The following is a 23,901-nucleotide window of genomic DNA, read 5'->3' as shown; positions in this document are numbered from 1 at the left end:
CAAAGGAAACTGCTATGGTCTGAATGTTTGTGTCCCCCTCAAACTCGTAATCCCCAGGGCAACAGTATTAAGAGGTAGGGCCTTTGGGAGATGATTAAGTCATGAGGGAAGAGCCCATATGAACAGCATTAGTGCCCTTATAAAAGAGGCCAGAGGGAGCGTGTGCACCTCTTCTGTCATATGAGGACACATAGACGGCACCATCTGAGGATCAGGCCCTCACCAGACACTGAATCTGCTGGCACCTTGATCTTGGAGTTCCCAGCCTCCAAAACTGTAAGCAATACATTTCTGATGCTTATGAATTACCCAGTCTAAGGTATTTTGTTATAGCAGCCAGAATGGACAAAGCAACTATTTTGATAGACACCAAATATCAAATATCATGTGTATCACAGTATGAGTGCTATGTGCTTTGCCGTAGTGGGGTAGAGAGAGAGGCAGTGCTTCCTGGTCTTTCATTTGTGTGGCCATCACCATCTTTCATGAAGCACAAGGCACCTGACGTTCGGTATAAGATAGTGGCATCGGCTGGGCATGTTGGCTCATGCCTATAATCCCAGCACTTTGGGAGGCTGAGGCGGGTGGATCACAAGGGTCAGGAGTTTGAGACCAGCCTGGCCAAAATGGTGAAACCCCATCTCTACTAAAAATACAAATATTAGCTGTGCACAGTGGCGGGCGCCTGTAATCCCAGCTACTCGGGAGGCTGAGGCAGGAGAATCACTTGAGCCCAAGAGGCAGAGGTTGCAGTGAGCTGAGACAGTACCACTGCATTTTAGCCTGGGGGACAGAGGAAGAATCCGTCTAAAAAAAAAAAAAAAAGATGGTGGCATCATTAGTAAATGCTGCCTAAGCACTCTTTGCCGAGGAGCCATGTCTTAGCTTATTTCAGCTTATTTCCAACAACCAACGCACCAATGTTAACAGTGCTGACCTAGGGCCTGGAAAATTCTAGACTCCATGGAAGCATTTTATTTAGCAAATATTTATTAAATGCAACTAAAAGTGTGACACTACGCCTATAATCCCAGTACTTTGGGAGGCTGAGGCGAGTGAATTACTTGAGGTCAGGAGTTCAAGACCAGACTGGCCAACATGGTGAAACCCTGTCTCTACTAAAAACACAAAATTAGTGGGTGCCTGTAGTCCCAACTACTCAGGAGGCTGAGGCTGGAGAATCACTTGAACCTGGGAGGCAGAGGTTGCAGTGAGCTGAGATCGTGCCACTGCACTCCAGCCTGGGCGACAGAGCAAGACTCTGTATCAAAAAAAAAATGTGTGGCATTAAACTGGCTACCACGGAGAATGCGGAGTGCGAAATGGAAATATGATGTGCTCTCCAAATAGCTCGGGCCTAAAAAAATAAGGACATTCTATTTATTCAAAATGAATAAACTTTTCTTATTCAAGATAAAAGTAACTCGTCTTTATATATAAAAACCACACTAGGCAACTGCTCTTCTTCCCATGATAGCAGACGTATGGCCTAGACTAAAATAAAAATAGCAAAACATCCTATCAGATAAATTAACTTTTTAATTGCATGAACCTTTGAATAAATTTATTAACAAATTCCACACTCCATTACATCTGTATTTCTCAAGCTTCTAAACATCAAATATCATAGCCAAGAAAGAATGATGTAGGTAGTAACAAATGAATGATCTTGGTTTCCAGTTGTCTGAGAAGAGGCTCATAGAGTCTTAGAGTCTTTGGAAAGAATCACCTTTCCAGTTTTTGAAGTACTGAGATCCCTGAGAGTGGAGGGAAGGATAGGTACCAAGAGCAAAGACTTCAAGTGGAAAAAAGAAGGACGCCATCTATCAATGCTGTTCTGGATGCTTTCCAGGATGCTCCGGAAGAAGCCCTTCTTTCATACACAGAAACCCCTTCCTGACAAGGACAGTCCTGCTGGTCTCACCTTTTGGCATTATCAAGAAGGATGAGCATACTGGCGCCCTCATCATCTTGAAAGCTCTCATAGTGATGGCGGTCAGCATTGCCAATCAGGTAATCAAAGACAGCTGTGTCAATGATGTCCAAGAGGCGTGGGCCAGAGTCATAAGGGGACGTTTTCTTCACAGCATCACAGTAGCTCTCATCATACTCCCACCTGGAGACAAGCAGCATCACCAGCACTGAGTGTCAACACTGTACCTGGCACTGTTACACACAAAGAAAAGACAGAGTTCCTACCTACTGGGTTTGCCCCTGACTCCACAGTTCTTTTTGCTCTTGGACAGAACTGCTGTATCCTATACAGAGCTGGCACCTGGCTAGGCACAGGGGAGAATTAAGCAACGGCTCATAAGAGCATTTACCTGGCCAATTTGCCTTCTCGGTAAGTCCTGCCCCATGGGTGACGGTGTTTCTGCAGAGGCCACACATCTGGAAGCCAAAGTGTGACAGATCCCTCCATTGTGTCTCCATCAGCACAAGCGGGTTCTGTTTCTCGGCAGTAATAGCACTTCCCATAAAAACAAGTATTGTTTCCTACAGGACAGAAAGGAGCCAAATACACTTAAGGAAATAATGAAGACTCCAAATTCTCTCCCAAATAACGTAGAACAGAGGAGTTAAGTAAATAGGCATGGTGAAAACAAAGACCTTGAATTTACTATATTTTAAACATTCATTTTCTTGTATAGATAATATAATAAAAAATCACATGGTGTAAAAAAAAAGTACAAAAGGATATACACCCAAAAGTAGCTGCTCTTGCCTCCTGTGTTCTTTCTACCCAGTCTCTCTGGCATCAACTACCATCACCAGTATCTTTCTGAATTCACTTTCGTTTGTTTTGTTTTTGTTGTTGTTGTTTTGAGACAGGGTCTGGCTTTGTCCTTCAAGCTGGAGTGCAGTGTGTGATCTCAGCTCACTGCAACCTCTGCCTCCGGGGCTGAAGCCATCCTTCCGTCTCAGCCTCTTGAGTAGCTGGGACTATAGATATATGCCTCCACACCCAGCTAATTTTTGTATTTTTCTGGTAGAGATGGGGTTTCGCCATGTTGGCCAGGCTGGTCTCAAACTCCTGGACTCAAGTGATCTGCCCACCTCAGCCTCTCAAAATGCTGGGGTTATAAGTGTGAGCCACCATGTCTAGCCTCTAAACTCACTATTTTATTTTTTTTGGAGACTGAGTCTTGCTCTGCTGCCCAGGCTGGAGTGCAGTGGCATGATCTCAGCTCCCTGCAACCGCCACCTCCCGGGTTCAAGTGATTCTTCTGCCTCAGCCTCCTGAGTAGCTGGGATTACAGGTGTGTGCCACCACGCCCGGCTAATTTTTGTATTTTTAGTAGAGACAGGGTTTCGCCATGTTGGCCAGGCTGGTATCAAAGTTCTGACCTCAGGTGATCTGCCCACCTCAGCCTCCCAAAGTTGTGGGATTACAGGTGTGAGCTACCGTGCCCAGCCTGAACTCACTGTAATTAAAGGAAAGCAACGTACTTCTCTTCTTCACTGGGGCTGAGATCTTGACCAGAGTGCCCAGGGGAGGGCAAAAGAGGTCATGTACTAGGCCAAGTGTGGCCAAGAGTTTAGTTACATAGAGGCATAGGGATAGAGGAAGGGGGAAAGTTGAGAAATAAGTAGACAGACTGAGTGTACCAGGAACCAGGCTTCTCACCAGTGGAGAAGAGAGTTAAACATACACAAAGAGAAAAAGCCAGGATAAATCCTGCAGTGGTGAATTAGAATTGGAAATACTAGTTTGCATTGATGGTTTTAATACACACAGATACAGAAGAAGATACAAGTGTATCTGTATGTGTGTACGTGCACATATACATACACGTACATATATTTCCCACCTCTGTCCTTCAAGAGAACGTGGAAACAATGACACCCAGGAAGTAACGAGCACACTTAGCGCCCACATATTAGTTCCTAAATACCATTTTAATACCACATTAAAAGGAACTAGGGTTCCTTGAAGAAACAGCTGACTTCAGGTCTGGGTTAGGGAAAGCACAAGATGAGCCTAGACCAGTGTTATATCAGTTGCAAGGAAGTGCTTGGAGAATGATGAGACCATTCCAAAATGACACAGGAACTAGTTTGTAGGGGTTCCCACTGGCCAAATGTGGAACAGTTTAAGCATTCAAATAATTATAATGGTAATAAATTGTAGCTCATAGTGAGTTCATGGTGATATAAACAAGTAAATGAATGTGTGGAGGCGGGGGAGTTGTACCCTTCAACAGAATGACAACTAATAGGTCTAGAGGCAATGATAGAATGAAAAAAATCATCATTTGGTGGCTAGGAACTGTGGCTCACATCTGTAATCCCAGCACTTCGGGAGGCTGAGGGAGAAGGATCACTTGAGCCCAGGAATTTGAGACCAGCATGGACAACACAATGAAACTTTGTCTCTAGAAAAATAAAAACATTATCCAGACATGGTGGTGCACACCTGTAGTCCAAGCTGCTCAGGAGGCTGAAGTAGGAGGATTGTTTGAGACCAGGAGGTTGAGGCTACAGTGAGCCATGATTGTGCCACTGCACTCCAGCCTGGGTGACAGAGTGAGACCCTGTTTCAAAAAAAATAAAAATCCAAAAATCATCATTTGATGATAATAGAGAGAGCATTAAAAAAAAAAAAATCACCATTTAGCAACTATTATAATAAGTGAATTCCTGATCACTTGAGGTCAGGAGTTCGAGACCAGTCTGTCCAACATGGCAAAACCCCATCTCTACTAAAAATACAAAAATTACCCGGGAGTAGTGGTATGCACCTGTAATTCCAACTACTCGGGAGGGTGAGGCAGGAGGATCGCTGGAACCTGGGAGGCAAAGGTTACAGTGAGCTGAGATTGCGCCACTGCACTCCAGCCTGGGTGACAGAACAAAACACCATCTCAAAAAAAAAAAAAAATTGACAAAGAAAATTTACATCTCATGTCACAAAAGACTATATTCTCCCTAGGGATAAACTCCTATACATCAATAAGACCAATGACACAGCAGAAAATGAACAAAGAATATGCAAAGACAGTTAACAGAAAATACAAATGGCTCTCAAAAAAAAAGATGCTACATATGAAATACACAAAATCAAAAGTTTGATAAAATATTGTTGGTGAAGCTAGGAGAAAGAGTCACTCTCATATGTTTCCATGGGAATATAAACTGGTTAAACATCAATATAGGATAATGTGGCCACACTTATCAAAATTTGAAATGCATGTGCCCTTTGACCTGGCACTCCCTTTCTAGAAATCTTTGCTTATGTGTGAAATAACATGTATCAGCGGTGCCCAACCTTTTTGGCACCAGGGACTGGTTTTGTGGAAGACAATTTTCCACAGACAGGAGTTGGGGCTGGGTGGGAATGGTTTCGGGATGAAACTGCTCCACATCAGATCATCAGGCATTAGATTCTAACAAGGAACGCGCAGCCTAGGTCCTTCACATGCGCACTTCACAACAGGGTTTTTGCTCCTATGAGAGTCTAATGCTGCCACCGATCTGACAAGGAGGTGGTGCTGAGGCGGTTTGCTCACCCCTCACCTCCTGCTGTGTGGCCTGGTTCCCACTCGTGCCACAGACTGGTACTGTTCCGCAGCCCAGGGGACATATATACGAGGTAATTCTGGGCAACACTGGTTGTAAAAACAAAATACTGGAACAACATATAAGTCCAATAAAATTCTTGTTATATGAATTATAGGAGACTCAAATAATGGAACACTTTGCAGTGGGTAAAACAAAAGAATGAAGCTCTTTGTAAGTGATATGGATTTCTAGGATATATTACGTAAAAAGAGTAAGATGTCAAAGTATGCCATATATTGTATAAAATGGTAGAGATAAATAAAAGTATATATTCGCATTTCATACAAAAAGACATAAGGAGGCCAGGTGTGTTGTCTCACACCTGTACTCCTAGCACTTTGGGAGGTCGAGGCAGGCAGATGACGAGATCAAGCATTTGAGACCAGCCTGGCCAACGTGGTGAAACTGCATCTTTACTAAAAATACAAAAATTAGCCAGGCATGGTAGTGTCGCACCTGTAATCCCAGCTACTCTGGAGGCTGAGGCAGGAGAATGGCTTGAACCTGGGAGGTGGAGGTTGCAGTGAGCCAAGTCGGCACCATTGCACTCCAGCCTAGGTGACAGAGCAAGACTTCATCTCAAAAAAAAAAAAAAAGAAAAAAGAAAAGACATAAAGAAATTGCTAATTAGAGGTTGCCACTTGGAGAAAGGGGAAGGAACTGGACAGATGAGAAACTGAATTTCACAGAAACTTTTTTTTTTTTTTTTAGATGGACTCTTGCTCTGTCACCCAGGCTGGAGTGCAGTGGCATGATCTCAGCTCACTGCAACCTCCGCCTCCTGAGTTCAAGTGATTCTCCTGCCTCAGCCTCCCAAGTAGCTGGGACTACAGACATGCATCACCATGCCTGGCTAATTTTTGTATTTTTAGTAGAGATGAGTTTCACAATATTGGCCAGGCTGGTCTTGAACTCCTGGCCTCATATGATCCCCTGGTGTCAGCCTCCCAAGGTGCCAGGATTACAGGTGTGAGCCACCTCGCCCAGCCTGAATTTCCCTGAATTTTGAATTGTGTGAATCCATTACTGATTCAAAAAAAATTTAAAGCCCCCAAACAAAATACTGCTTGGTGTAGAAAACCTGTTTCCTACAGGATAAAATCCAAACTCTTGAGTTTGGTAAATAAGAATCTTCATCATTGGTGTATCTGCCTCTAGGGAACAGAAAAAAAAAAAAAAAAAAGAATCTTCATCATTGGAAGGGAGAATGTGGGGTCTGGGGTCAGGTTCCTGGGGTTAACATATAGACTAATCATGAGACTGCAAGACTCTGGGCATGTAATTTAGTCTTTCTACGCATCTTCTGTAAAATGGAGACAACAACAGTACCTCCTCCACCTCTGAGTTGTGAAGAGGAAATGAGGCAGTCTATGGCAATGCTTAGCACAGTGGTGTCAGACACCAATCGACACCAGTTACTTATTTTAATAGCACGGTTTAATCTACCTTTCCAGAGTTCAATATCCCCATTTCAGTGCCATGAACTGAGGCTCTGAACCTCTACTTCCCAGATTACCAAACTTTTAAAAACTGGTTTTCTGATCACCTCAGTCTCCATGCTCTCCTTGGGTGAACTACCAACTGTGACAGTAACATGGCTTCAGCCAAGCCTTTTCTCCTCAACTGTAAGCTTTAGCTCCTAAATGATTAGCCTACACTTACTCCTGGATGTTCCTGTCAAGGAAACAAAATCTCCAAAATTAAATTCATTATCTTTCTCTGCTCCACCTCCCTAAATATGCTCCTTTCCGTACATTTCTAAAATAGTTAACAGCTCCTCTAATCACTTGTCATTCAATCCAGAAACCTAGGAGTCATTCTTAATTTTTTCTTCTCTCTCAGTTGCTCTCCCAGCTCAAATGTTCACCAAATTCTTTCCATTCCAATTCTTGAATAGCTCTTAAATCTTTCTATTCCCTGTCCCAGCTTTAGTTCTGTCTCTTATTACATACGAATTCACAACAGTCCCAGAGCGCTCTCAGCTCTTGATGCACCCTTGACAATGCTGCCACAATTCGCTCTTGAAATTCAAATCTGATTTTTCCACATTCAAAGTCTTTTAATAGCTTTTTGGTGCCTAAAGGGAAAGTCTTGACTCCTAAGCATGGTACACAGGCCCTTCAGTGACACTGTCCTGACCAGCTGTCTTCCTCACTGGCCAGCCCCTCACACCCTTTCCTTAGTTAAATGGCACAGTCTCCTGGACTTGTTGCTCTTCTTTCACTGCTCATCACCCTGGTCCATGCTCTGTCCTCTATCTGGAACGGGGTCAACTCATAGGGCCTGTGAGCTGGATGGGAACAAAATTACATCTTTATTTTCACTAACCTCTACTAAAACTTAGCATTTCCTTCCATTATGATGGCAGGGAGCAAACTATCATATTTGCATTACCTGTGACTTTGTCTCTACAAGAAATCACAGATTTTTCATATCATACTAGCATTGTTGCAGATCGTCTCAAAATACCATTTATAAATATAGTTTGAAATCACAGTAGTGACTAATCTGTGCTAGATCTTATTTAATGTCTTAAATAACAAAGCACATATTACTGTATCCAAATTTGCTTTTTATAATTTTTGATACTGAAATTATACTTCAATATTACTGGTTTCATTTATAAGTCTAGGTATTTTCATTTATGTATGTATTTAAAATCTTTATTTTCAGAAAGGATCCATAAGCTTCTCCAGACTGCCAAAGGTATCTACAGCACAAAAAATGTTAAACACAAACCTAACATGTTCTTTCCCACTGTATCTACCTGATGGACTGCTATTTTCCCTTTAAGACTTGGTTAAAATATCACCTTCACCAATTAACTATCACCCTGGCCATAACTTCTAGGCCACCTAACTATTCCCACGCCCGCCGCCCCACCCTCCATAGGCCATTTGTACTTGTCTGGTTCCCCCATTAGACAAAGATCCTTGAAGATAAGAAGGTCATTTGGTTTTGCTATTCAGCACCTAGTTCAGTGCCTGTCAAACAGAAGTGAAATAAAGTTGTACTGAATAAATAAATATAAAAGACTATAAGCTAATGAAAGATTTACAGTCTTAAAATCTGGGTTTGGATCCTGGCTAACAATTAGTAGCTTTGAGATTTTGGGAAAGTCATTAGACACTTCTAAGCCTTCATTCTCAGGTATAAAATGCGAGTAACACCTCAACTATTTATTGCATGCTGTTGTCAAGAGGATCTGATAAAGTAACAGTGTAAACATATTTGGGTAGGTTGCTGGGGCTACATAGAATTTAGTTATTCTTGTATTATATACCAACTTAATATTACTATACCAACTTAATAATACATTTAAAAACTGCATCAAGAGAATGAAATGACAAGTTATACATTTGAAGAAAATGTTTTCTGTTTTTTCTTTTTTGTCTCGTTCTGTTGCCCTGGCTGGAGTGCAGTGGCGTGATCTCAGCTCACTGCAACCTCCGGCTCCCGGGTTCAAGCAATTCTGCCTCAGCCTCCCAAGTAGCTGGGATTACAGGTATGTGCCACCATGCCTAGCTAATTTTTGTGTTTTTAGTACAGTTAGGGTTTTGCCATGTTGACCAGGCTGGTCTCGAACTCCAGACTTCAGGTGATCTGCCGACCTTGGCTTCCCAAAGTGCTGGGATTACAGGCACGAGCCGCTGCGTCCAGGTGGAGAAAATACTTTCAAAAGACACATCTGACAAAGGACTGTTAGCCATATTATGCAAAAAACTCCTAAAACTTGACAGTAAGAAAACAACTAGCCTAACTTAAATATAAGCCAAAGACCTAAACAGACACCTCAACAAGGTACACGGAATGCAGATAAACATATGAAAAGCTGCTCTACATTATATGTCATTACCGAGATGCAAACTAAAACAATGAGATACCCCTAGTAGGATGGTCAGAATCTAAAATATGACATCAAATGCTGCCAAGGATGAGGAGCAACAGGAACTCTGACTCCTTGCTGGTGGGAATGCAAAATGGTACAGCCACTTTGGAAGACAGTTTGGCAGTTTCTTACAAAACTAAATGTACTCTTACATATGATGCAGAAATCATATTCCTTGGTATTTACCCAAAAAACCTGAAAACTTACATCAATACAAAAAGCTATACACAGATGTTTACAGCAGCTTTACTCACAATTGCCCAAACATGGAAGCAACCAAGATTCCATTCAATAGGTAAATGGAATATCAGACTGTGGTACATCAGACAAGGGAACGTTAGTCAGCAATAACAAGAAATGAGAAATCAAGCCATGAAAAGACATGGAGGAACCTTAAATGTATATTACTAAGTAAAAGAAGCCATTCTAAAAAAGCTATATACTGTGATTCAACTATGCAGCATTCTGGAAAAGGCAAAATTATACAGACAGTAAAATGATCAGTGGTGGCAAGGGGATTGGAGAGGGATGGAGAATGATGAACAGGTGGAACACAGAGGATTTTTAGACCAGTGAAAATACTCTGTGTGATACTATAATGATGTATACATGTCATTATATATTTGTCCAAACCCATAGAATGTGCAATACCAAGAGAGAACTCTAATGTAAACCATGGACTCTGGGTGATTATGATGTGTCAACGTGGCTCATCAATTCTAACAACTGTACCGCTGTGATGTGGGATGTTGATAGTGGGGGAAACTATGTATGTGTGGGGCAGGGGTTATTTGGGAAATCTCTGTACCTTCCTCTCAGTTTTGCTGTAAACCTAAAACTGCTCTAAAAACACTAAAGTCTTAAAAACACAACAATAACAATAAGGTTATGTTAAGGTCAGATGATTATTAAAAATTTTACCTCCGGCCAAATCTCTCTACCTGCCCTATTACTTTCCAGTCTTTATGCTCTTGTTCCTATTAATATTCCTGTTATTTTGCCAACGCCCTTTCCTCTTTGCTGCCTTGGTAAATCATACTACTTCTTCAATACTCGGTTCAAGTGTTAATAACCTCCTCTACAAACAAACCTTCTGCCTCTTCCTTCCCCACACTTTGTACAATGTATGAGTTAACCTTCTGTGAGCCTTTGAAGAGCAGGCACCTTGGCTTATTCTTCTCGACCCCTTTCCCTCAATCCCAGCACCCACCAGGAATTAATTCATGTTTGCTGAGCATAAAACTGAACAACCAAAGGTGATTAGAAAGTATCTGAAACAAACAAATACCTGGTACAATATTTAACACTGTATGCTTTTGGTTATCTGTAAGAAAAGTACAGCCCAAGCCTTGTAAGTTGGCATTCTGAATGATGAATCTGACATAAGTTCTTTTTTTCCTCATTTTAAATGTAAATCCACTCCCTCTAACAAAAAGCAAGGTGAAGTTCATCTTGTAATGTCTGTTTCAACAGTCATGCCCTAATGCAGAGCACTGTATCACTGAAAAAGAGTCAAGGTGAAGAGGTGGAAACAAGAAACTACCGCACTTCTGAATTCTTCCCATTCTCACCTTGCTCACAAGGAGAATAGGAAAGAGAATTTTAGCTCAGATCTCTTACCTCAGAGTTAAGATAATGGAAAACAGAGGCTGGGGCAATATAACCAGTTCCAGACACAATGAGTTACAGGCTAACCCTTGAGGAAGTAGTAGGCCTGTTGATCTTCCAGGTCCAAACACAACCATACAAAAGAATTTCTGGGCCTCCTAAAGAGGTACCTTAAGATTTCCTCAATTCCAAGGAGACAGGAGACAGTTCCCAAGAAAACATATATATATGTAAAAACAACTGAGCCAATGATATACAAACAATAACCAATTTAGGCCGAATTCTGAGTTTGAGACTTATTAATGGCTCTAAGAGAAAGCAGAAGGAAATAATCACCTGCTTTCACTATCACTAAATGACCTCACTTCCTATGTCACAGACACAAGAGTACACAGGAAAATTTCAATTTCCTGCCATCTCCTTTAGATTCATTTTCCCAAATAACCTGAGAGCTGTTCTGGGATTTGCTTTTGTATTCCCTTGAGTTCTTCAATTCCTAAAAGTCATGAGCCAGCTTGCTCAACAATGCCCCATTTTAACTTATTCCCCTATCTAAATGGCCTCTACATTCTTCTTACCTACAGTTAGGAAGGTGCTCAACAGCTGCTCTGTGGCAACAGGTTTGATCTCTGTCCGAAGATTAACAAATCGGCCAACCACCAAGGGGGCTCGGCGGAAACCCAGAATCCTGGTTTGGAAGATTGAAGAACAGAAGAGAAAAACATTAGGGGATGTTTTTTAAGTAACAGTCTTAAAAATTACAGTTCATCATGTCAAATGTGTGAAGGGTTTTAGCTAGTAGGTAAAGCTAATTTTTTAGAGACAGATATATTTAGGAATTTAATGTCGAGGTGTGTGTAATTTATTTTAATATACACTTTAGCAAAATGGATAAGGCAAATCTGATAAAATGTGAATAACCGTTAAAAATGTACAGAGTAGGTATATGGGCTCCTTATACTTGGCTCCTTATACTATTCTTTCTACTTTTGTATGTTAGAAATGTTTTCATAATAAAAATTAAAACTAGATTTTAGGAAAGCATTAGAAAAAAGATGGGACCCAAACTCACATATGGGTTCAAATCTTTAAAAAAAACAGCATACTGGTTAAAAAAACCTGCAGACTGATTTAAAAGGATAAGCTCACAGAGCAAATTAAATACAGAGACATTTGAAAACATCTCTAATAACCTAAAAGGTTGAAAACAATAATTTATTTTTAAAAAATGAAACTTCCTGGCTAAAAAAATACACACTAACTGAAAAAAAGTTGGAGGGGCAGAATTTGGAACATACAGAAAATTTATAATGAAGAAAATAAAAATCACCTATAATTCCCCAACCCAGAAATAATTATAGGCACTGACATTTTGGCATATAAGCATGTTTTCCTTTTAAGTGTACACATACTTACACTTATTATATACATACAACTGAAATTATATTGCATGCAGTTTTGTATCTTGTTTTTTACTCATCTTGCATCATGAACCTTTTCCCAGTCATTAGAAAGCCTTTACAAATGGTTACTGTTTAGGGCTGCTGATTCTGTCCTAAACCCAGTCTTAGAAAAGCCACAAAAGCAACAGATATGTCAAAATAACACAGAAATCCAGAGATCCCACCCTGAGGCAAGAGAAGGTGGTTAAATCTGAATGTAATGAAGAAACAGCAACCCAAAGCAGAAAAGTATCAGCATCCATGAATGAAAAAGGTGGGGGAGGGTTTTTTTGTTGTGGTTTTTTGTTTGTTTGTTTGGCTGGTTGGTTTTTAAGAGTCCCACTCTGTTGTCCAGGCTGGAGTGCAGTGGCATGATCATAGCTCCCTGCAGCCTGGAACTCCTGGGCTCAAGCAATCCTCTCATCTCAGCTTCCCCAGTAGCTAGGACTACAAACACATGCCTAGATATATTTTTTCTCCCCATTGACAACTGCCAAGCCAAAGAACAGCAGCCAGGTTAGCACTGAGGAGCAATGTTACTGTGGCACTTGAGGCTGGCTACAGTGGCATTTAACAAAAGTGACAGGGTGATTGACCAGAGAACATCTTTCAGACTTTGAAGGAGGGAAGTACTTTTAAATACAAGATTCCCAAAGCACAAGTTACAATCTGAAATATTATCGTTAATTAACATCAAAAGTACACAAATACTCTAATTAACAGGTGTCCTGCTGTGAAAAGATAAAACTTGGCCAGTAATGGGGAGACACAAAATGACAATGAGTATCACTTTACATATATATCAACAAAACATAGGGCATTGGGTAATACAAAACGCTGGTACAGAAATGAGGAAATTTATGCCTGCTAGTGTCCAACAAACAGGACAGGAGGAAGGGGTTTGGGGATGAAGAAAAGAGGCAAACACATAAGGTCTCGGAAAGCCTCATCTAGTGTGCCATTAAGTGAGGAGTAGGATTTATCCAACTGTTCACTACTAGGTCTTAAAAGAGGCAGCAAAAATTCATGGTATTGTACACATGTATCTAAGCTTTTCTGTATCAACAGGTGTTTAGGTTACAACCAGTTTTTCACTATTGAAAATGCTTACAGCTAAGACTGTTGTATATATATCTTTGAATTTTGTATTCTTTCTCTAGGGTACTTCCTAGAAATGTCCTAGATATGTGTATAAAAAAGCAGTTATTTGTTCAAAGGGTATGAACATTAAAGTTTTTGATAAATAATGCTAGGGTTCTTAACAGAAAGACTGAAATAACTGACAATGTCATAAGCAACGTATTCTTGCCAATAAAGTGTTACCTTTTTTTAAGCTTTGCCATTTTCAACAAGTAAAAACAGTATCTCATTGTTTCATCTGAATTTTTAAAAATTTCTGGTGAGGATGAACTCCCTCCCCTCATATTTATTAGCAATTGACAAAGCATGTGCTCTTAATCTATTTTCTAAGAGCGTTTTTAACATATATATATAGATAGATTTGTATAAACACATATTAAGGCTATTAATACTCAGATTACATTAGATTCAAGTGCTTTCTCCTAGTTTGTTGTTTGCTTTTAAATTTTGTTTGCTGTTTCTTGATATGTAAGTTCATTATTTTATTTAGTCAAGTCTACTGAATTTGCAATTTTTAAGTTATGTTTACAAAATCCTAATTCAGAAAAAGAAAAACATTTCACCTTTCTTTTCTGGTTTCCTTATAAATTCATTTTTAGGCTGGGCTAGTGACTTACACCTGTAATCCCAGCACTTTGGGAGGCTGGGGTGGGTGGATCACCTGGGGTCAGGAGTTCCAGACCAGCCTGGCCAACATGGTGAAACCCCGTCTCTACTAAAAATACAAAAAATTAGCCGGGTGTGGTGGCGTGCACCTGTAGTCCCAGCTACTTGGAAGGCTGAGGCAGGAGAATTGCTTGAACCCAGGAGGTGGAGGTTGCAGTAAGCCAAGACCAGGCTACTGCACTCCAGTCTGGAGGGCAGAGTGAGACTCTCTCAAAAAAAAAACTTTTTAAATTTTATTTATTATTTTATTTTATTGAGACAGGGTCCCACTCTGTTGCTAGGCTGGAGTGCAATGGCATGATCACAGCTCACTGTAGCTTCTATCTCCCAGGCTCACGCGATCCTCCCTCCTCACCCTCCCCACTGGTTGGAACTACAGGTACACATCACCACACTCAGCTAATTTTTGTATTTTTTTAGTAGAGATGGGGCTTCGCCATGTTGCCCAGGCTGGTCTTGAACTCCTGGGCTCAAGTGATTCACCCACCTCAGCCTCCCAAGATGTTAGGATTACAGGCATGAGCCACTGTATCCAGTCATCAATTAATTTTTTTTTTTTTTTTTGAGACGGAGTTTCTCTCGTTACCCAGGCTGGAGTGCAATGGCGTGATCTCGGCTCACCGCAACCTCTGCCTCTGGGGTTCAGGCAATTCTCCTGCCTCAGTCTCCTGAGTAGCTGGGATTACAGGCTCACATTGCCATGCCTGGCTAATTTTTTTGTATTTTAGTAGAGATGGGGTTTCACGTGTTACCCAGGCTGGTCTCAAACTCCTGAGCTCAGACAATCCGCCTACCTTGGCCTCCCAAAGTGCTGGGATTACAGGTGTGAACCACCACGCCCAGCCCTTTCCTTTTGGAATTATTCTGGTTTTTGAAGCTGTACATATTTTACATAAAGGACAATAAAACTCATTATATATTTCACACACTGTTTCCAGCACATGGGAATAAGTCAGCATTACTTACTTAAAACAAATACATAACAAAATAACAGGATGGCTAGGGCCAATTAATGACTAGTTCAATTCAAAGATTTAAGTTCAAAGTTTATTTACCAAAAATATCTTCACTGATGATAATAACAGCAGGCCAGAAATGAAATGACCTAAAGAAGCCTGGAATTAAAATACTTTAGTATTCCTCGTGCCAATCAAATTATGGGACTCATACAAGTTTAATGGAACTAGTCACTTACCTATCTAAAAGGGGTAACAAGTCATTTATTAGTGTTGCAACTTTTTGAAGGAGTCCCCAAGTCCTCTTCAAGAAAGAGTTTTGAAAGGAAACAAAATGAACATAACCTATTCTGATCACACGTACCTGTCCAGGTGAAAGGCTGCTACCTCTGCATTGTGTCTGTCATAACCAGCATATGGTTCCCCTTCCACCACATAGTCTCGGCTATACCTGCAAAGTGAATGGGAAGCACAGATGTATACATGGATTACATCACTAACAGAGGTGACAGCACAAGTGGTAGAATACAAGCTTTGGCAAGCCTGATTCTGTTATAGTCACCTTCTCTGTCAACCATGAGAACAACTGTGGATTAGCATAAATTGCTGGTAGACGCAGTGAAGATGAGGTAGAGAAGGAAACTAGAGTTCTATGTCTATGTCAGTGATCATTTTAAGAATAAAACATGGGGGCCGGGCGTGGTGGCTCACGCCTGTAATCCCGGCACTTTGGGAGGCCGAGATGGGTGGATCACGAGGGTCAAGAGATTGAGACCATCCTGGTCAACATGGTGAAACCCCATCTCTACTACAAATACAAAAATTAGCTGGGCATGGTGGCACATGCCTGTAGTCCCAGCTACTTGGGAGGCTGAGGCAGGAGAATTGCTTGAACCCAGGAGACGGAGGTTGCGGTGAGCCGAGATCATGCCATTGCACTCCAGCCTGGGTAACAAGAGTGAAACTCCATCTCAAAAAAACAAGAATAAAACATGGAAGATGTCATTTTTTTCCCCACTAAAGGGTTTCTGATGTAGTTTAAGTACAGATACCAAGGTAGTTTTCTGGAAGGCAAGGACTGTCTTTGTATTGCCAGCACAATGTTATTAAGCACATAGTTGGTGCTTAATAAATGTCTACTAAAATGTTTACTAGATTGACCTGAAGAAATTAAGAAAAATATATAATTAAAACTTTTGCTGGCCAGGCACTGTGGCTCACGCCTGTAATCCCAGCACTTTGGGAGGCCAAGGTGGGCAGATCACCTGAGTTCGGGAGTTCGAGACCAGCCTGGCCAACATGGTGAAACCCCATCTCTACTAAAAAATACCAAAATTGCCGGGCGTGGTGGCTCATGCCTGTAGTCCCAGCACTTTGGGAGGCCGAGGTGGGTGGATCATGAGGTCAAGAGATCGAGACCATCCTGGCCAACACGGTGAAACCCCGTCTCTACTAAAAATACAAAAAAATTAGCCAGGTGTGGTGGCATGCACCTGTGGTCCCAGCTACTCGGGAGGCTGAGGTGGAAGAATCACTTGAACCCAGGAGGCGGAGGTTGCAGTGAGCCGAGATTGCGCCACTGCACTCCAGCCTGGTGACAGAGCAAGACTCCATCTCAAAAACAAAACAAAATTACCCAGGTGTGGTGTTGCATGCCTATAGTCCCAGATACTCAGGAGGCTGAGGCAGGAGAATCGCCTGAATCTGGGAGGCAGAGCTTGCAGTGAGCCGAGATTGTTCCACTGCATTCCAGCCTGGGTGACAGAGTGAGAGACTGTCTCAAAAAACAAAAACAAAAACAACAAAAGAAACTTTTGCTTACCAGACTGGCTGTGGCAAAGCTTGTAAGAGAAGTTTAAATTTGGGGCGAAAATGAAAATGGTCTGATACAACTCAATCTTTGTTAATAGGAAGGCAAAGATGCGTTTGAAAAAAGCTGTTTGAATAACCATTCTTGTTCTTTAAGTTTATGATGACGTACTGGAAGGAATCCTGGACTGGCAGTGAGAGGTGGGTAGAGCTGTCATTACTTAACTGAGTAAGCTTGAGCAAAACCTTTCTATCCTCTGGGTCTCAGATTCCTTATTTACAATATTAGGGGCTGGACTAGGAGGTAATTTCTAAGGTCTCTTTCATTTCAAACTGCATTCTGATGATTTTATATTATATGCATGACATAAGCAAAGGATAATGAAGACTGGCATATTCTTTCCACTAATCATTTTAAAAGATACAATGTAAATCTGTTAATTGGAAAGAAAAAAGTACTTAATTCACCTATGATCTCCAGTGGTCTCCTGCATTTCCTGAATCAAAAGGAGCCCTTTTAGAAGGGACCTATGAAATAGAAATAAATTGAGATTGATGTGGAGAAGAGAAGTTCCACTAAGGACAGTTGGCTCTCCCATGCTAAACAGCAATGGGGAAGTAGAAAACAGTACTATAAAAGGCAACGAACTTCAACTTAAATGATCTCAGGATATAAAGTGAAATAATCTCCACAAAATATATCTTCAAGGCAAAATGATGAAGCATCTGTTAGAAGACAGTCACGTAATCACCAACTGGTTGGGCGCTAGTTTCTTCTGAGCATGGTCAATATACCAAATTTTTTTTTTTACTTTGAGACAGAGTCTTGCTCTGTTGCCCAGGCTGGAGTGCAGGGGCACCATCTTGGCTCACTACAACCTCCACTTCCCGGGTTCAAGTGATTCTTCCACTCAGCCTCCCGAACAGCTGGGATTTCAGGCACCTGCCATCATGCCCAACTAATTTTTGTATTTTTGTAGAGATGGGGTTTCACCATGTTGGCCAGGCTGGTCTTGAACTCCTAACCTCAGGTGATACACCTGCCTTGGCCTCTCAAAGTGCTGGGATTGCAGGCGTGAACCACCATGCTCGGCCCCCAATTTTTTTTTTTTAAATTCCTAGTGGTTATTTAGGAATAGTAAAACAGGTTTATATTAGCTACCTCTAAATTAAAAGTCAAATTTGAAATATTACTGCAGCAAAAAGCTGACTCTATTCAGGTACTGTTCTCTCTACTACAGATGTAGCCTATCCTTGAATGTTTTTAGTGCTTCAGGGAAGCCACAGGAAGGTATGTACTGATGTGCCATATGTTCCTTTCAGAGAAACATTAGAGTTTTTCAATCCATCTAAAGGCTTCTCAGAGTAAAATGCAAAACCTTAGAGGAACCCAGGTACTTTGGGAGTGGGCTGGAGAGAAAAAGATGGAAGAGAAAAGAAATAAGAATCAAAAGAACTGCACTGAAGTCAGGCCTAAATCCTTAGCTTATATTTTGATTATGTGAAATATGGAAAGTCAGAATTCTGGATCTCATTTTTCTCACCTGTAAAATGAACAACTGGACTAGCTGATCTCCAAGGTCCCTTTCAGCACTTCCTAAGATTACTCATTCACTTCTACCCACTCCTAGGCCCCTACCTTCTTGTACTTTTTCCAGCATAACTGCCATTTTTGCCTGTGAAGATCAATTACTACCTGAATGGAAGCAGCTACATTGAAAAAAAAATTACCTTTACTTATAATATGAGGCAAAATGTGTAAATAAAAGTGTCACTGTATTCCTATATATATTATCTACCTATACAGTACATACCTTGTATCACTGAGAATAGAACATGGATAGCCAGGCTCCAGAAATGCAGAAACCACAAGTGGCTATTAAAGAAAGGACTTAGATTCTCCTCTTAGCAGAGAGTGATCCATCTTAAGTCACTGACAGAGCAGCAAAATTCATACAGTAACTGCCAGTAAATCACTCCTATCCTTCTGCTGAAGGACATCAGAGCCTGACCAAGGACAGTAATTTGCACTTATACCAGGACTAAATAGTCTCTGAAGCCCTGGGGGTCAGAACTGCATTTTGCTGGGTGTTTAGGGACTGGAGTCAATTTCTGCAAGCACTTAAACTTACACTCACTTCCCCCAGCCTGTGATAGTTCCTGATATAATAAAGCAGCACAGGTCAGTATGTGCAATGACCAAGAGAGTTAACACCTATGGCAGGGGCCAAAAAAAACCTTGCTGAGTTGGAGAGGAGAGTGGGAGTGTACATAGGCTGTTTAGGAGATGATGGGGAAGTGGGGGCAGAGTTTGACAGAAACAAAGAACAAAGGAAGAATAAGGCTGAATACAGAAAGGAGGACCAGATAGTCAGGGGCTTGACCTCAGGCTGTGGAGGCTGCGTTTTGTCTGGTTGACAGCGGGAAGTCCCTGGATGTTTTTTTTTTGTTGTTTTTTGTTTTTTTTTTTTTAAGATGGAGTCTCACCCTGTAGCCCAGGCTGGAGTGCAGTGGCCCGATCTTGACTCACTGCAATCTCTGTCTCCCAGGTCCTGGTTCAAGCAATTCTCCTACCTCAGCCTCCCAAGTAGCTGAGATTACAGGTACGAACCACTATGCCCAGCTAATGTTTGTATTTTAGTAGAGACGGGGGTTTTTACCATGTTGGCCAGTCTGGTCTTGAACTCCTGACCTCGTGATCCGCTGGCCTCGACCCCACAAAGTGCTGGGATTACAGGCGTGAGCCACCGCGCCAGGCCATCCCTGCATGTTTTAAAGCTGGGGAATATAGTGATAATATGAGTCTTCTGGGGAAGAATGGAAGTGGTTTCCAGGATGGTCTGGAGGAGGAAGGTAATGAGAAGGCTGCAGTGGTAGTAAGAGATATAAGATGAAGCAACAGTGACTAAGCTTATGCATGTATCTGTTGCTACCTCCCCCACTCATCAGTCTGGCCTCTCCTCCCTCCACTTATACCTTGTCCGAACATTTCAGGCCTATCCTGCAACACACCTGGTCTAACACTGTACACTCTTGGAAATATTTGTCTTCTAACACACTTCTGGCTGTCCCATCTCCCCTTCAATTCTCCAGTGTACAAGTGGTGAGTGAGAAGATCTCCTCTTATTTAAACACAAAATGCTCACAACTCATCTCTTTATTTATTTATTTATTTAATTTTATTGTTTTGAGATGGACTTCTGCTCTTGTTGACCAGGCTAGAGTGCAATGGAGCATCTTGGCTCATTGCAATCTCCGCCTCCCAGGTTCAAGTGATTCTCCTGCCTCAGCCTCCTGAGTAGCTGGGATTACAGGCACACACCACTATGCCCGGACAATTTTTTGTATTTTTAGTAGAGATGGGGTTTCACGATGTTGGCCAGGCTGGTTTCGAACTGCTGACCTCAAGTGATCCGCCTGCCTCAGCCTCCCAAAGTGCTGGGATTACAGGCATGAGCCACCGTACCTGGCCATATCTTTGCATACAAATATAATTTTTGTCTTTAGTTTGCCCTTTTCCATCATTCTGTTTATGCTGCTAATCTCTCAGGCCAAGAAGTCAAAGACCATACTTCAATGCTAAATGCGATTTTTTATGATGGTGTCCCAAGTCATCACTTAGGGGAAGCAAACATACTTAAAGAATTCCATGTGTGTGGCAGAATACAAGCTGCTTACAACTCTAACAAGTCTGGGTTTGAACTTCTGCACCACTGATTAATGCGAGGTGACCTTGTCAAGTTAGTTACACTCTCTAAACCTCAGTTTCTTATTCTGAAAATAAGAACTGAAATTGTCCACAAGGGTTAAACCTTCCTATAAGGGTTTAAAAGATTAACAGATACAAAAGTACTTAGTGTAATGCCTGGCGTTCAACAGAAATTAGATCCCAGGCCCACAAAACCACTTTTTTTCTTTTTCTTTTTTTTTTTTTGAGACAGGGTCTCACCAACCCAGGCTGGAAGGTAGTGGCAGGGCTTGCTGCAGCCTCAAACTCTCACACTCAAGTAATCTTCCCACCCTCCCACCTCAGCCTTCCAAGTAGCTGGGACTACATGCATGCACCACCACTCCCAGCTAATTTATTTTTTGTAGAGACAGGGTCTCATTACTTCAACCAGGCTCAAGTGATCCACCCACCTCAGTCTCCCAAAATGCTGGGATTACAGGCGTGAGCCACCACACCCAGCCCCAATCAAATTTTTATTCTCTAAATGTCTACCACATTTTTTAACTTTCCTAATTCCCACATCACTGACACATGTTTCCCAGTTCCAGACCAACAGTGATTCCTTCCATTTCTGGGCTCCCTGTACATTCATGCTCTGACTGCCGTTTATTTACCAATAGTTGGACAAGAAAGGGAGTTGAATTTTGTACATCTTTTCCCTACATTTCTTCTCCCACTCCAGAAAGAAATCCAAAGGTATGTTTTAATTTTTTCAAAAGCTCTACTGAGGAATGAAAAACATGTTTAGTAAACAAAAGATTTCAGACATTACAAACTTTGAGAATATTCATTGGTAACTACCTCCTGGCAAAAGAATACAAATCACCATCATGATGTTAGCCTATTTCAGATTCAAATACTCAGAAATCTTTTTAAAAACATTATGCCCTCCAAGCTGTCTTGAGTAGAGAAATAAATACATAAAAATCATTAAATGTATCACAGAATTGTCACACAAATCATCTCTGTAGATCCCTAAGAAGCCCAAAGGGATCACTAACTACATACGTATTTAGTTACTAAGATAACTAAAATGGCCCAGTTCTTTGCTTAAAACAGGTGAAAGAAACAACGAGAGATCTATGAGATTAGCTATGATCTGAAACACTGACACCAAACCCTGGTGAGGATATGGAGCAATATAACTCTCATTCGTTGCTGGTAGAAACACAAAATGGTACAGCTACTTTGGAAGACAGTTTAGCAGTTTTTTACAAAATGAAACGTACTCTTACCATGTGGTCCAGCAATTATGCTTCTGGTATCTATCCAAATGAGTTGAAAATTTACGTCCACACAAAAACCTGCACATGGATGTTTATAGCAGCTTTATTCACAATTGCCCAAAGCTTGGAAGCAACCAAGATGTCCTTCAGTAAGTGAATGGATAATTAAGCTGTGATACCTCTAGACAATGGAATATTATTCAGTGATAAAAAGAAATGAGCTATCATGCCACAAAAAGATATGTAAAAACCTTAAATGTACTTTACTAAATAAAAGCTAGTCTGAAAGGGCTACGTACTGTGATTCCAATTATATGACATTCAGGAAAAGGCAAAACTATGGAGACAGCAAAAAGACCAATGGGTTACTAGGTGTTCTGGGGCAGAGAGGGAAAAATGAATAGGTAGAGCATAGAGGATTTTAGGGCAGGTAAACTATTCTGTATGATACTCTAAAGGTAGATTCATGTTAAGTGCTAGAAAAGATTTCAGAGATCTAGTTTACCCCTCTTATTTTACTGAAGAGACTTCCAAGAGAAGAAGACAATAAAATAAATCTTACATAAATCCCAAGTTAAATTAATCAACCAATTACACAAACAGCTTCCAAGATGAAAACTTACCGCTTAGGTTTGAAAACAACTTTCTGTCCTCCTTCAAGTATCAGTAAGGCTTTCAGCTGTGTCCCTTTATAACCCACATCAGCTTTAATGATTTTCTTGGTGGCCATGGCATGCATGATTGCCCCCAGCTCTGGGGTCTCTTCAGGGTACACTTCCCGGGGAACCACCCATTGGGCTGCAATCTCCCAGGGAGACTGCAAGGTATGGTCCAGCTTGGGCACCAACTCCACCCGCAAGCCAGTCATCATTCGGTGAAAGGCCCTCTGGTCCTCCCGGTTGGCAGCTGATGTGTCTAAGTTGTCAATCAGGAAAACTTTGGTGAAGATAAAGATGACAAGGAGAATTGCTAACAGCACGACTCGCTGCTTTAGCTTCATGTTGACCTCTTTTCCTTCTCCCCTGACCCACTCTTGCTCACTTATTAAGGAGAGCTGGTGGTGATGGTCAGCAAGGAGATTCCATGATTATATACATTGGTCCATTTCTTCACTGATCCACCTTCCGCAGTTCCTGCAAGCCCAAGTATAAAGCAAAATTTGATCAAAAGTTTTGTCATTCCAACCCTGAATCTTTTGCAAGCCTCTAATATATTACTCACCCTTTTAGGCTTGCTAATCTTGAGCTTGAGAAGGTTCAATAAAATTAAAATTAACTAGTCTGGAGAAGGACCTAATGATGGCAGCAGTGGCCCATCTGGAACAGCTGCTGTGAAGACGCTGGCTGCAGTGGAGGACGCCTGAGCAGGGCTGTATGCTCCAAGGAGCTGGCAGGAGCCGGGAACAGGTGGGAACCCTGCTCCCTTCCAAGTTGGTGGGGCAGGAGCCATGTGCTCCTGGGTGCAGCTGCAGCCACCTAGCCACAGCTATACCCACAGGCTCAGAAATGCCGCTCCTGCTGCCTGGCCTCTCCCCACTCCCAGCGCCCACTCTGGAGTGGAGGAAAATTGTGGCAGAGCCCAGGCAATGTCGTGACCCAGCCAGGTGTACATGTGCTTGGGGCAGTGCTGATACACCAGGCCTCTGCTGTGTTGGCCCCCTCTGGAATTTGGGCACCAATGAGCATGAGAGGGAGGCTGAGGGGGGACTGAGGATGGCTCAGTGTAGGCCTGCAGGTGTCCCTTGGAACGAACAGCCTGGGCACTTTGGATGACATGAATGGCGGCAGAAAGCAGGCTCCAGGGCGGAAAGGGGTGGGTCCTTGGTGAAGCCCCACCTTCAAGCCAGGGACAGCCTGAATCATGAGGGCTGGGC

The 23,901-nt window shown here is 41.8% G+C and overlaps 1 protein-coding gene across 4 annotated transcripts in view; it reads right to left on the bottom strand.

Annotated features, from left to right (window-relative positions):
- Nucleotides 1-23,901, bottom strand: part of FAM20B (FAM20B glycosaminoglycan xylosylkinase) — a 48,495-nt gene that overhangs the window by 9,618 nt on the left and 14,976 nt on the right. For all 4 annotated transcript variants that reach the window (XM_012444518.3, XM_064370791.1, XM_021668103.2 and 1 more), the window contains exons 2-6: nucleotides 22,652-23,161; nucleotides 15,628-15,714; nucleotides 11,638-11,747; nucleotides 2,325-2,496; nucleotides 1,925-2,116 (exon numbers count right to left, since the gene is read on the bottom strand). In XM_012444518.3, coding sequence (XP_012299941.1) covers nucleotides 1,925-2,116; nucleotides 2,325-2,496; nucleotides 11,638-11,747; nucleotides 15,628-15,714; nucleotides 22,652-23,028 — 938 coding nt within the window. In that variant the 5' untranslated portion in view covers nucleotides 23,029-23,161. The remainder of the gene's footprint in view (nucleotides 1-1,924; nucleotides 2,117-2,324; nucleotides 2,497-11,637; nucleotides 11,748-15,627; nucleotides 15,715-22,651; nucleotides 23,162-23,901) is intronic.

The sequence above is a fragment of the Aotus nancymaae genome, unplaced genomic scaffold, assembly GCF_030222135.1.
Source record: "Aotus nancymaae isolate 86718 unplaced genomic scaffold, 86718_ANA_hifiasm-v0.15.2.pri h1tg000108l, whole genome shotgun sequence".
Classification (NCBI taxonomy): Eukaryota; Metazoa; Chordata; class Mammalia; order Primates; family Aotidae; genus Aotus; species Aotus nancymaae.
This window is presented reverse-complemented; position numbering and strand designations above follow the sequence as displayed.